At 34.8% G+C, this 12,157-nt stretch overlaps 1 protein-coding gene across 1 annotated transcript; it reads right to left on the bottom strand.

The window, feature by feature from the left end:
* Window positions 1–7,770: 7,770 nt before the first annotated feature.
* On the bottom strand, window positions 7,771–8,706 carry LOC311607387 (olfactory receptor 4P4-like; the record flags this gene model as incomplete). The annotated part of the gene is made up of 1 exon (XM_084799041.1): window positions 7,771–8,706. One exon carries the CDS (start codon window positions 8,704–8,706, stop codon window positions 7,771–7,773), a length of 936 nt encoding a protein of 311 aa, XP_084655167.1.
* Window positions 8,707–12,157: the final 3,451 nt, after the last annotated feature.

Below are 12,157 nucleotides of genomic sequence, written 5' to 3'. Positions count from 1 at the left end.
AGTAGCAGGTGGATGGCAGCTGTTTAACTTACAAAGAGAAAAAATGGCATATTGGGATCAGTGTCAAAACTTTTAAATATCTGGTATCTACTCCATTCTGTTAGTTTCACCTTCCTTTATAACAAAATCCCTGAAGAATCTGTTAAAATTTCAACATAGATTCCTGTGTGTCAATGAGATTTACCATTGACTCCAAAGTTTATGGGAATGGATCAAAGCTTTGGAATCTTTTTCATTTTTTTAATTAATTTATTCATATTACATCTCAATTGTTAGCCCTTCGCTTGTATCCTCCTAGTCCTCCCTCCCTCCCACTTCCCCCCTTCTCCCCTCCCCTATGTCTGTGATTGAGGGAGACCTCCTCCCCCTATATATGCTCTTCTTGGTAACTTGCTATCTTTCCTCTGAGTGCTGCCAGATGTCCCCCTCTCCTGCTCAAACTAAGGCACCAGCCAATGACAATACAGGCGGTAAACCTTAAACCCCTACCCAGATCTAGACAATGGACGGAACACTCTCCACAGTAGAGTGGAGAGTGGGATATTACTTTCTCACATACTGTGGTGCCTCACCTTTGACCATGTCCCCTGGAGAGGGAGACCTGGTGGCACTCAGAGGAAGGACAGCAGGTTACCAAGAAGAGACTTGATACCCTATGAACATATACAGGAGGAGGTAATCCCCCTCAGGAACAGTCATAGGGGAGGGGAATAAAGGAAAAAGAGGAGGGAGGGAAGAATGGGAGGATACAAGGGATGGGATAACCATTGAGATGTAACAAGAATAAATTAATAAAGGAGAAAAAAAAAAGAAAAATGTGAATGTTGTTCAAGTACTTTGATCCTGTTGGTATTCCAAAGTGTAGAATTTGCTCTTTCCTTGAAAAAGGGACATAGTGATTTGGAAATGTAGGAAAAAAATTATGTTTGATGGATGTGTTGGAAGGTTATGTGCACAGATATTTTCTCTACCTAACCTGAGTGCTTTGAAGAAATGAGTATTGTATCCCTGCATACATACATATGCACATATAGACCTCATTGCTCATTCTTTCCCTGTGCTCTATAATATGAAAGGCACTGCTTAATGCAGTGAACAGCGGGATTAATCACTCCATTAAAACAAAAATCACCAACGTGTTCAGAATATGTGAGGAGAATTAAAATATAACTGACTTTGAATTCATACTTCTGTGCAGAAAGAAACTCCTTCAATTTATTTAAAGTCCTTTCGGAGAGATTGGTGTGTGTTTTTGTATCTGTGCCTCTATGTATCCTTATCTTCTCAGTGTTATACAAGTTATAGAAGATGATTTTCTTGGCCAGGGTTACAGGACTAATGACATTTAGAAAAGCTAAAATTTATGACAAATTTAACTTGTGATATTTTTATATGAGTTTCCAATGGAAATAAAAATATATGTCACTATAGTCATATGACTTTTAAAGAAACAACTTACATTTTAACTTTTTGTCCTGAAATTTTGACACTTCTGTTAATCTTTTAAAATATATTTTATTAATTTATTCATATTACATCTCAATTGTTATCCCATTCTTTGTATCCTCTCATTTCTTCCTCCCTCCCGCTTTCCCCCTACTCCCCTCCCCTATAACTGTGACTGAGGGGGACCTCCTCCCCCTGTATATGCTCATAGGGTATCAAGTCTCTTCTTGGTAGCCTGCTATCCTTCCTCTGAGTGCCACCAGGCCTCCCCATCCAGGGGACATGGTCAAATATGGGGCAGAGTTTGTGTGAAAGTCAGTCTCCACTCTCCACTCAACGGTGGAGAATGTCCTGTCCATTGGCTAGATCTGAGTAGGGGTTCAGCTATTAAAAACAAGGAATTCCCGAAATTTGGGGACAAATGGATTGAACTAGAAATGATCATAATGAGTGAGTTAACCCAGAAGCAGAAAGAGTCAAATGGATTATACTCACTTATATCTGCACACTAGCTCAAGGGGTATATCCCATGAAAGTCTTCACTTTCCAGGAAAGTGGGACATAGGAGAGGACATCCTATTGGGATTTTAGGTGAGAGAAGTATGGGAGAATGGGGAAATAGAAGGATCCATAGGGTCCTAGAAACCTACAAGAAGAACACTATCAAGGGCAGATCTGGGCCCAGGGGTCCTGCTCAAACTATGGCACCAGCCAAGGACAATATGTGCCGTAAACTTCTGTTATTCTTTTTAGGCATTTTTCAATATTTTTGCTTGAATAGACCTCAATCTTGCAGAAAAAGATTTGTTAGCTAAGAATAATGTTTGTGTTTGTCTGTGATCATTTCTTTTGCTGTAACATCTTCACAGATCATAAAATTCCATTTGCCAATATCTCACTTTTAATTTATCCTATGCAATATAAATATAACACTTTTTCTTTAGTCTTTTTCTTGTATCTTTGTTTTCAAAGGGTGATTCAAAGTTACCTGGTATTTCTGCCAGGAGTGGACAAAGCTCCCCTTTAACTTTTTCCCATTTATATATTTGTTTTGTCTTATTCATTTTAAGTAGTTTTTATTTTTATCTTTTATTATTATTATTATTATTATTATTATTATTATTATTATTATTATTATTATTATATTATATTGTATTTATATTGCCTATTTCTTTTCTAACAGGAATGGATGGGACTAGAGATGATCATACTGAGTGAGTTAACCCAGAAGCAAAAAGACTCACATGGCATATACTCACTTATAATTGGGCACTAGCCCAAAAGGCATGCCCCACAAAAGTGTTCACTTATCAGGAGATTGGGGTAGATGGAAAGACATCCTACTGAGACTCTAGGTAAGAAAAATATAGGAGATGGAGAAATAGAAAGACCCAGAGAGTTCTAGAAACCTACAAGAAGAACATCATGATGGGTGGATCGGTGCCCAGTGGGGTCTGCTCAAACTATTGCACTCACCAAGGACAGTACAATAGTAAATAGTGAACCCCTACTCTGGTCTACCCAATGGACAGGACATTCTCCTTATGTGGAGAGCTGGGACTGACTTTGACATGAACTCTGGTGCTCCATATTTGACTACCTCCCTTTGGTGGGGAGGGCTGGTGTCACTCAGAGAAAATAAGCAGGCTATCAAGATGAGACTTGATAGCCTATGACTATACAGTGGAGGAGGATGTCCTCTTCTGTCATAGACCTAGGAGAGGAGAATAGGGTGAAGGCAGGAGGGAGGGAGGAATGGGAAGATGCAAGTGATGGGATAACAATTTAGCTGTAATCTGAATAAATTAATAAAATTTAAAAATTAATAAATAAAAAATAAAAATAAATAAAAACCTATATTGAAACTTAAAAAACAAAACAAAACAAAAACAAAAACAAAAAAAACCCCACCTCAAATGACAAATGTCAGTTCCCAGCCAGATTCTCCGGGTTACCAGTAAGAATAAATTAGAGAAGTGTGCCATTTTGATGAGCACATTCAAACATTTCTCTGCCCATTAGAGATATAAAACCAGAAAACTACAATATCCACATGTAATTATGTGTAATTCAATGATTTCTCTACTTTGGTTGCTTTAAAGGTTAGTTCACTCAAAATAATCAAAATATATGGAGATACTACTATATACTCCAGTATGTCTGGTGTGGTGACTTTCATTAATGACCTTTCAATCTCAGCCTCCCGTTTCAGGAATGTTGAAGTGGGAGAAGGAGGACTGGGAGAGAGAACAGAAATCTGTGAGGGCCATGCCTGCGACAGGGCAGCTCCCAGATGTATATGTGGGTGACCTTGGCTGAGACTCTTACCAGTGGGATAAATGGAGTCAGAAGTTGCGACTTAGTGTAGCTAAATACGACTTCCAGTGTAGGGAGTGAGACACCAATCCCCCTATAAAGCTTTCAACCCCAAATTTGTCTCACCTATGAGAAGTGTAGGAATAAAGATGGAGCAAAGATTGGAGGGCAATGGCTGCCCCAACTTGAGACCCACCCCATGGGTGAGAGCCCAACTCTGACATTATTAATGAAACTCTACTATGCTTACAGACAGGAGTCTAGCATAACTAACTTTGGAGAGACTTCATCCAGCAGCTGTGAAAACAGATGCAGAGACCCAAACCAAAACAACAGGCTGAGCATGGGAATTGTTATTATTTTGGTTAGTTTGAATTTTAATAATAAATTTTAATTTTTTTCCAGAAGAATTGTACCAGTCAGCAAAACATCGAACATTTGAAGTCATTCCTAAGCAAACAATCCAGTATCACAGTGGGGAGGTTTTAATCATCTATGAAGAGTATAAAAATACCTTTTCAGATTTTACTTCAATTACCTAGTAAAGTTGTATATCCATACTGCTCTTGATGGAGTCAGACTCCTGAGGTTGGAGGTGTTGACAGCCTGGGTTCCCAGATAGAAGATCATATATTGAAAAGCTTCCCTGCTGGCACTCAGTGTCCATGGGATGTAAAGAGGAATAAAGCTTTTGTCATTTGAAAATGCAAAATTACATAATGAAAACATGTATACTTGTGAATTATGAGAAAAAATTTCTAGACCCTCAATGTACCTTGCAACTCCTACTTGATCGTGACCATGATGAATAGTGCTAGATATTTTCTCTCTTCTTTTGAAAGACTTTTACCTATGTTACTTTTTTTTAACTGACTGATGACATATTTGTAAAGATTAATAACTTTTAAAGTACTGATTTTGAGTCAGGCGGTGGTGGTACATGCCTTTAATCCCAGTACTTGGGAGGTAGATTCCTGTGAATTCAAGGCCAGCCTCATCTACACAAGCAAGTCCAGGACAGTCAAGGCTACACAGAGAAATCCTGTCTCAAAAAAAGGATTGATTTTTGTTTTGTGACTCATTGATCCTGAACAGGCTATCTATGTAGCCATGGATTTGAAGCTATCTGTTGGAGACTGCTGGGGTGAGGATAAAAACACAAGTGATGACAGTGTAATTATAAATGGCATTTATCTGATAGTTTGTGGTGGTGGACATCTTTTGTTTATTTATTGCATTCTATATTTTCAAAACTTTGTATTTTATTAGCATATTTATGGACTGAGTTATTCAATCTCATCTCATTGAGGTAACCTATTTTTCCCTATATATTGTAGACACAAACCCTCACTCCTTGGAGAACACTATAGTTATCATCTTAGGAACCATTAATTGTACATTGCTCTTTACCTAGGTGTAGGACCTTGTCATATTACCTCCTTCCATGTTGAAATGCCTACTAGTGTTGCCATTGTGCAGATCATGCTGTTTATGTGAAGAGATTGTTAAGATTTCATGGATACTGACTTCCTGTCATATATAAAAGATATTGTAATGAAGCATATGTCCTGGTTCTCTGTCACGTAAAATGTTTCCATCTTTTCTACTGTGTTCCCTGAGCACTGCTGTGTGGAATGAAATTTACATGTGTCATTTGGGCTTGAGTATCACAATTTTTATACTTTACATGTTGACAATATTTTATTTTTTTTTAAAAATATTTTTCTTCTTGGTCCTATGAGCACATACAGGGGGAGGAGGCCCCCCTCAGGCACAGTCATAGGGGAGAGGAGTAAGGGGAAAATGAGAGGGAGGGAGGAATGGTAGGATACAAGGGAGGGGACAACAATTGAGATGTAATATGAATAAATTAATAAAATATATTTTAAAATCTTAGGCTAAAAGAGGAAAAAATAAAAAATATTTTTCTTTTTAATTTTAATTTTGAGATTATAATTTACATTTCTTCCTTCCTTTTCTATCCTCCAGATTCTCCCATATATTTCTCTGCTTTGTGCTAAATTGATGGACTTCTTTTTAATTAATTATTATTACATGTTTCAATTTATAGGGTGTGTGTGTGTGTGTGTGTGTGTGTGTGTGTGTGTGTGTGTGTTCCTAAATAAAATCTGATCAGACAGTATAAAAGCACTTGTATGTATATTTTCAGTGCTGACATGACGATTAGGTATAGGATAACCAATAGGTGTTCTCTTCCTTGTGGAATACTAGTCTCATACTAAATTGCCCTTAGTTCTTTATAGAACCCTGAATCCTGGTGTCCCATCTGTCATTCTTCCCTTGCCATCTCTTTTTTTTTTCTGTGTAGCATATATTACCATAATATGCTAATGTTAGGCAGTCATATTGGTAAGAATTTACGGGTGCAGCTTTTTAAGTACATATAATATCACAGCTAACTCTCTATTCCTCTGGCTTTTTACAATACTTCGAGTTCTTTCCCATAATTCTTACCCTTAAGTTTGGGAGTGATTTGTAGTTTCATCCACTAAGATTGGATTTCACAATTCTAAATCTGGATCGGTAGTAGTTATCAGCAATAGTTTCTGTATCTTGAAGAGAATTTCCTTGATGAAGCATAAACACTACATTTACTTGTGTATATAAAGACAAATGTTCAGATTGTTGTTAGGGATTATACTATATTAGCTAAGTACTATTGTAGATTCTTCTCAATATCCATGGTTTCACTAGCCCTGAGGTGTTAGCTAGGTTCCAGTATTAGGCATGGCTTCCTGTTGTGAAGTAGGTCCTGACAAGGTATATATCCTAGTTCTGCATCCTTAACATGATTGAGACATGCTTGTCATTGATGTGGTTCATGATAATCATAGTTGAATGGGTCTACCGATTGCTTCCCTCATTTAAGAGTTTACATTGTTCCTTCCGTAACCATGAAAGCTAGACCTCACCAGGAGACTTGCAGGTCATTCTATGATGAGGGGTCTTTGGGTACATTTTGAAGTGTATGATCAACAGACAATTACTTTCCAGCCCTGGAGACAAACAAGTACATTATCAGTAGGGTGTATGTTGTGAGGGTCTCTTGGACAGTCATAGCCAACAGCTCTTTAAATTTCATTTCACATGAGTCCATCACTTCCAGTCATGTTTCCTCAGTTATTATCTGACTTTTGGGCTTCCCTTCTCTGAAGGATAACATGGGGCAAAAGGTGTGTTTCTGGAACAGAGAGTGATAGACTATAACTGACCTGACTGTATAAGGATAGACTATTTGATGTAGGAAGGGTACATGGAGAAGAGAGAGAGACAGTAAAGAGAGGAAAACAACTGAGTGAGAAATAAGAACAAAGATACATGCATCCATCACAAAGAAACCTTTCAATACAATAAATAAGACCAAGAAAATAATATGCTAAAAACTGTAAATGATTTTAATTCTTTAAAAAAGAGTTTCTTATAATTATGTCTTCAGAAGGTGAATGAATTCACTTTTTAGGTCTATATTTCAGGGCTGTCTTGTATGAAATTATTTACTGAAGTGTGTAGTCTTAGAGACTTAGAAGCTAATAATTTTTTTCCACAAGATGAATGTGTTTGATTACACAAACATCATGATAATTTATTTAAGATTGTTATCAGAAAGATTTATTTACACATCTATCCTTTTAGAATGTAAAATACATTGATAAAGATATTTCTCTGAAATAAATATCCTTATATTTTATTTCCAAATCATGATGAAAAATTTTTACCATTATGTAAAAATCCAAATAAGATAACAATTAAGGTTCTACAATTCAAGGTAATTAATTACACTTTGAAGTCACTATTATATTAATGCACAAATTTTAAATTGTGTATCATTACTCATTCCCTACAAAAATTTCATTTCTGTACTTTCTCATTTGTCTATACTACCCTTCATGAATGAACAATTGACATCCAGTAGTTTAAAACCTTGTAACTCTCTTTGCTGCTAAAGCCACTCTCAATGCTGCATGAAGTTGTTTAACATAATATGATTCAAGTATATTTTTCTTCTGAAAACATCTTTTGACACCAAACCTTCTTCATGGCCTTTTTCATCTCTGCATTTCTTAGAGTATAAACGAGTGGGTTGAACATAGGAGCAATGATGGTGTAAAACAGAGCAAAGACTTTGTCTCTAGGGAAAGGTGTAGGAGGTCTAAGGTAGGCAAAGATCGCAGGTCCAAAGAATAAAATAACCACAGTGATATGGGATCCACAGGTAGAAAGGGCTTTGTGTCTTCCTTCTGCAGAGTAATTTCTTAATGTGAACAATATAACCACATAGGAACCAAACAAGAACACAAAGACTACCAAAGCAATCAGTCCTGAGTTGGCAACCAGGAGCACACCAGTGATGTAGGTGTCAGTACAGGCAACTTTCAGCAAGGATAAGACGTCACAGTAGTAGTGATCAATTTCATTGAGGCCACAGAAAGGCAAGCAGACAAGCAAACAAAATTGGAAAAAGGAGTGTGCAGCTCCCCCAACCCAGGAAGCCCAGATGAGGATGTGGCATCTGGTTCTGTTCATGATGATCAAGTAATGGAGAGGCCTGCAGATGGCCACACAGCGGTCAAAGGCCATGACTGTCAGGATTAAAACTTCAATCATTCCAAAGAAGTGCATGGCCAAGACCTGTATCATGCAGTTTGTGTGAGAGATGGCTTTTCTTCTCACTAGCAGATCCCCAATCAGTTTTGGTGTCACACAGGATGTGTAGCAAATATCCATAGAAGATAAATGATTGAGGAAATAGTACATTGGCTGGTTAAACAGAGAACTGAATCTAATTGAGATAAGGATCAGCAGATTCCCAGACAAGATGGCAAAGTAACAGAATAAAAAGAAGATGAAACAAAACACCTGAATGTTCTGCTTAGAAGATAGACCGATGAGAAGGAATTCTGATACGTTCCTCTGGCATTCCATTTATTATAGTCTGTGCAAGAATACTTACCTGTGGAAAAGAAAATTTCAGATGCAGCAATCACAACTGTGTCACAACCATGTAACCATGACAGACAAGTCATAGATAGTTTTCTAATGAATAATAAAAGGTAATCAATTCAATAAAATAGTTATATAGTTTCTTTTAAAATAATTTGTGCTGTTAGTTAATGGTTTTTAATTACTGTCCTTAAATATTGTACTACATTGGTAATATTAAGAGGATGTTTCATTAATTTTTAAAAGATATATTAAAATTATTAAACTCCTACAGTTATATTATTTATACATGCATAATAATATGAAACAGGCAAAAGAAGTTAATAATATGTAGAAAAATTATTTCACATATAATTTAAGCTATGCAATTTATACATGCCATATTTTATTTTTCAGATTATTTTCTTGTTAAGGCATATAATAACATTTTTATATCCTATGGAAAATTTTTATGGCATGTATGTAGAAATTTATATTGATGAAAGTTTAAGTTATATAAATGGTCAAATATTCCATCAATATGGAGACAAAAACATGGAAATGTGAGAAATTGGTTTATAGTTAAACAAAATATACCCAACTGACTATGGAACAAGCCATTTAAAGGTAAAAATATATAGTGACAAGTTAATTGCTAGTAATTTCAAAAAATTAAAAAATACTCACTTACATAAATTGTAGGAAAAATGATATAAATGATACAGATAGGTAAGCTCTTGTGTCATTAATGTTGGGACAAACATATGAGAAAAATCAGATAACTCAAATCTGCCAAAAATGTATTATACCATATTAAATAATGAATAATAAATAAGGCATAAATTATTCAGTCTGATATCAAATATTACCTGTGGATTGAGTAACTAAGATCCTGTTAAGTGTCTAACTAAAGCTGTGCACAAGCATATTTTTTCAATGGAGTCTTGGAGTATATGAACCACACTTCAGGATGGCCCCATAAGAGAAGTAGATAGACAACACAAAAGCAAATCAGTTTTATTTGTATGGACTTTTTCTCTCATTTTGCTTTACTTTGACTATTTTTTGTCTCATTGGCCTTTTGCGTATTTGTGTTTATTTTCCTTTTAGTGATTTTGTATGTATATGCATGTGTTTCTTGTTTGGTTTTGTTTTAGTCTCACATTTGATTGAAAGAAAGAGAGAAAAGAACATAAAGTTGACATGGTAGAGAGATGGTGAGGATCAGCAATGAACTGGAGGAAGAGTAAAAGTGTTCAAAATACATAAAATTTATAAATAAAATACATCTCATACATATGTATATAAATATCATGGCTTCCTACTTCACTTTCTCATTCAGTTGATTCTCCTAAGAAAAGCAGTGTCAGATGTACAGCAGTGAAGGAGATTACCATAACATTCACATGAATGGTGAAACGGGATTGAAATATACTACAGCAACAGAATTTATGAGACTAAGTATTTCATATATAATTTCTCTGTCTTAAAGTTGTTTTACTAAGAGGTAAAGAAAGCATAGGGATATGAACAATGTTACAAAAGATGAACGTTATTAAGAAATCAAATGACATTTTTGACACAGCCAAGTTATTAAGGGGAGAAATGAATAAGGCATTCTTAGGAAGTCTATGAATATGCTATAAAAAATCAATGGCTAAAATAAGCAGTAATAGAATGAAAAAAACCAAATGATTTATTTTCTGCCAGTGACTTTTGTATATGTGCTGAGATTCAAAGGACTGAGCACTGTTCTATACTTACAGACTAATATATACTGCCAGAGGAAATAAAGAAACTTGAACTGTGACTTCAACTTATTTAATTTTTACTCTTTATGTTTTACATTAAACATATCACCATTTAAAGAAAAATATTTTTTATTTCAAAGACAGTTTCATCATAAAATGTGGGATTGAATAGAGTGTCCATCTTACACATATCATGTTTTACATCATTCATGTTATATTACCTTCATAATTTGTTTTGAAAGCATATGTGAGATTACTTCTAGTTTCTGGAATCACAAAGTTGTTTTCGGTAACACAATATCCTCAATGTCTCCATATTTTAATTTATTAATCAATTAGTCTACAAAAATATTTTATAAATGGAAGTAATAAGGTAGCTATGAACATTGCATATGCAAACTGCATTCAGAAAAAGATATTCATACTCATAAACTATTGATCTACTATTATATCTCCTTTCTTTGAATAGACTAATAATTAGTAAATTTTCATAAAAGCAGACATAAAATCTCACTCAAGTTTTTTGAAATAATAAAAAACAAAGCAATAATATTCATCTTATGACAAATCTGAACACATAAGAATGTGGACAGGTTGAGAGGCAATACAAAGGTAATATAATAGCAGTATGTTATTTGAAATTTGCAATTCTGTTTATGCTTAACTGGTAAATTCTATACTACAGAACTAGGTAAATCATCTCATGTTAATAGTTTATAGTTTTGAAATGGTCTTCTGTAAAAACAAAGGAATTCCCCATAGTTGGATTTTTGTAGATACCTGAAATCATGAGCACTGATGTTTTAGTTTATTATCTAACTTTAATATTCTGTTTGAAAAACACATTAAATCAAATACTGAAATATATACTATTATATTCTTGTTCAGAATAATGAGAATATCTTAATGAATAATTGTAAAAATAACAAAAATAATTGTTAACAGTTGTATTGATATTATAAGTTGTAAGAAGTTTTACCTGTACATGAATTATAGATGTTCTTAAAGTTAGTTTTCTGTTTTTCTTCTTTATGCAATTATCTTCTTCAGCTACTCAGGTAGCTGGCTTTGCCCTCATATGCGCATGAGAAATAAAACACTATAAACTACACCTAGCAGATTTAATTTCTCAAAAGTATCAGGGTAGCTTTACACAGCAATATTTATTCAACCATAGGAGAATGATTTTACACTTAATTGCTGACACTTATTTATACCTATACTTACTAAAATATTAAAAAATATGTGACAATATCATGCATATATGCATACTGTGTTAAATCCTTATATACCATGAACCAAATATAAGCAAAACAGATCATGATCTATTCATTTAAAATTGAATATAAGGAGAATCTGTTCCCTCAAGAGCCTGTTAATATTTATATACACAATATAACAGTATTGAGAAATGTTTGTATTACTCAATTCTCTTGTGAATTTGAGTGCTACAATTCATTTTCTTCTTTTTTTCCCCTTCACAATCTCTGAGCAGCGACCAGTACTATTATTTAGATCTATAGAGACCTAAGAAATCCTTCTTCTTGTGACTAATTTCCCCCTCTGAAAAACAGTAGGAAATCCTGGGTAGACCTGGAAGGACATGGGGTTTTCTTTGGTGTTGCAGCTGTCTTTGAGTAATTCCTGCTCCTGTCAGTAATCCTGCACTCATATTCCTTTTAAGTAACCTCAGTAACACTAAC

This window comes from Acomys minous (assembly GCF_964271855.1).
Source record: "Acomys minous genome assembly, chromosome: 10".
Taxonomy (NCBI): Eukaryota; Metazoa; Chordata; class Mammalia; order Rodentia; family Muridae; genus Acomys; species Acomys minous.
The sequence above is the reverse complement of the archived record's forward strand: the minus strand, read 5'-3'. Positions and strand labels throughout refer to the sequence as shown.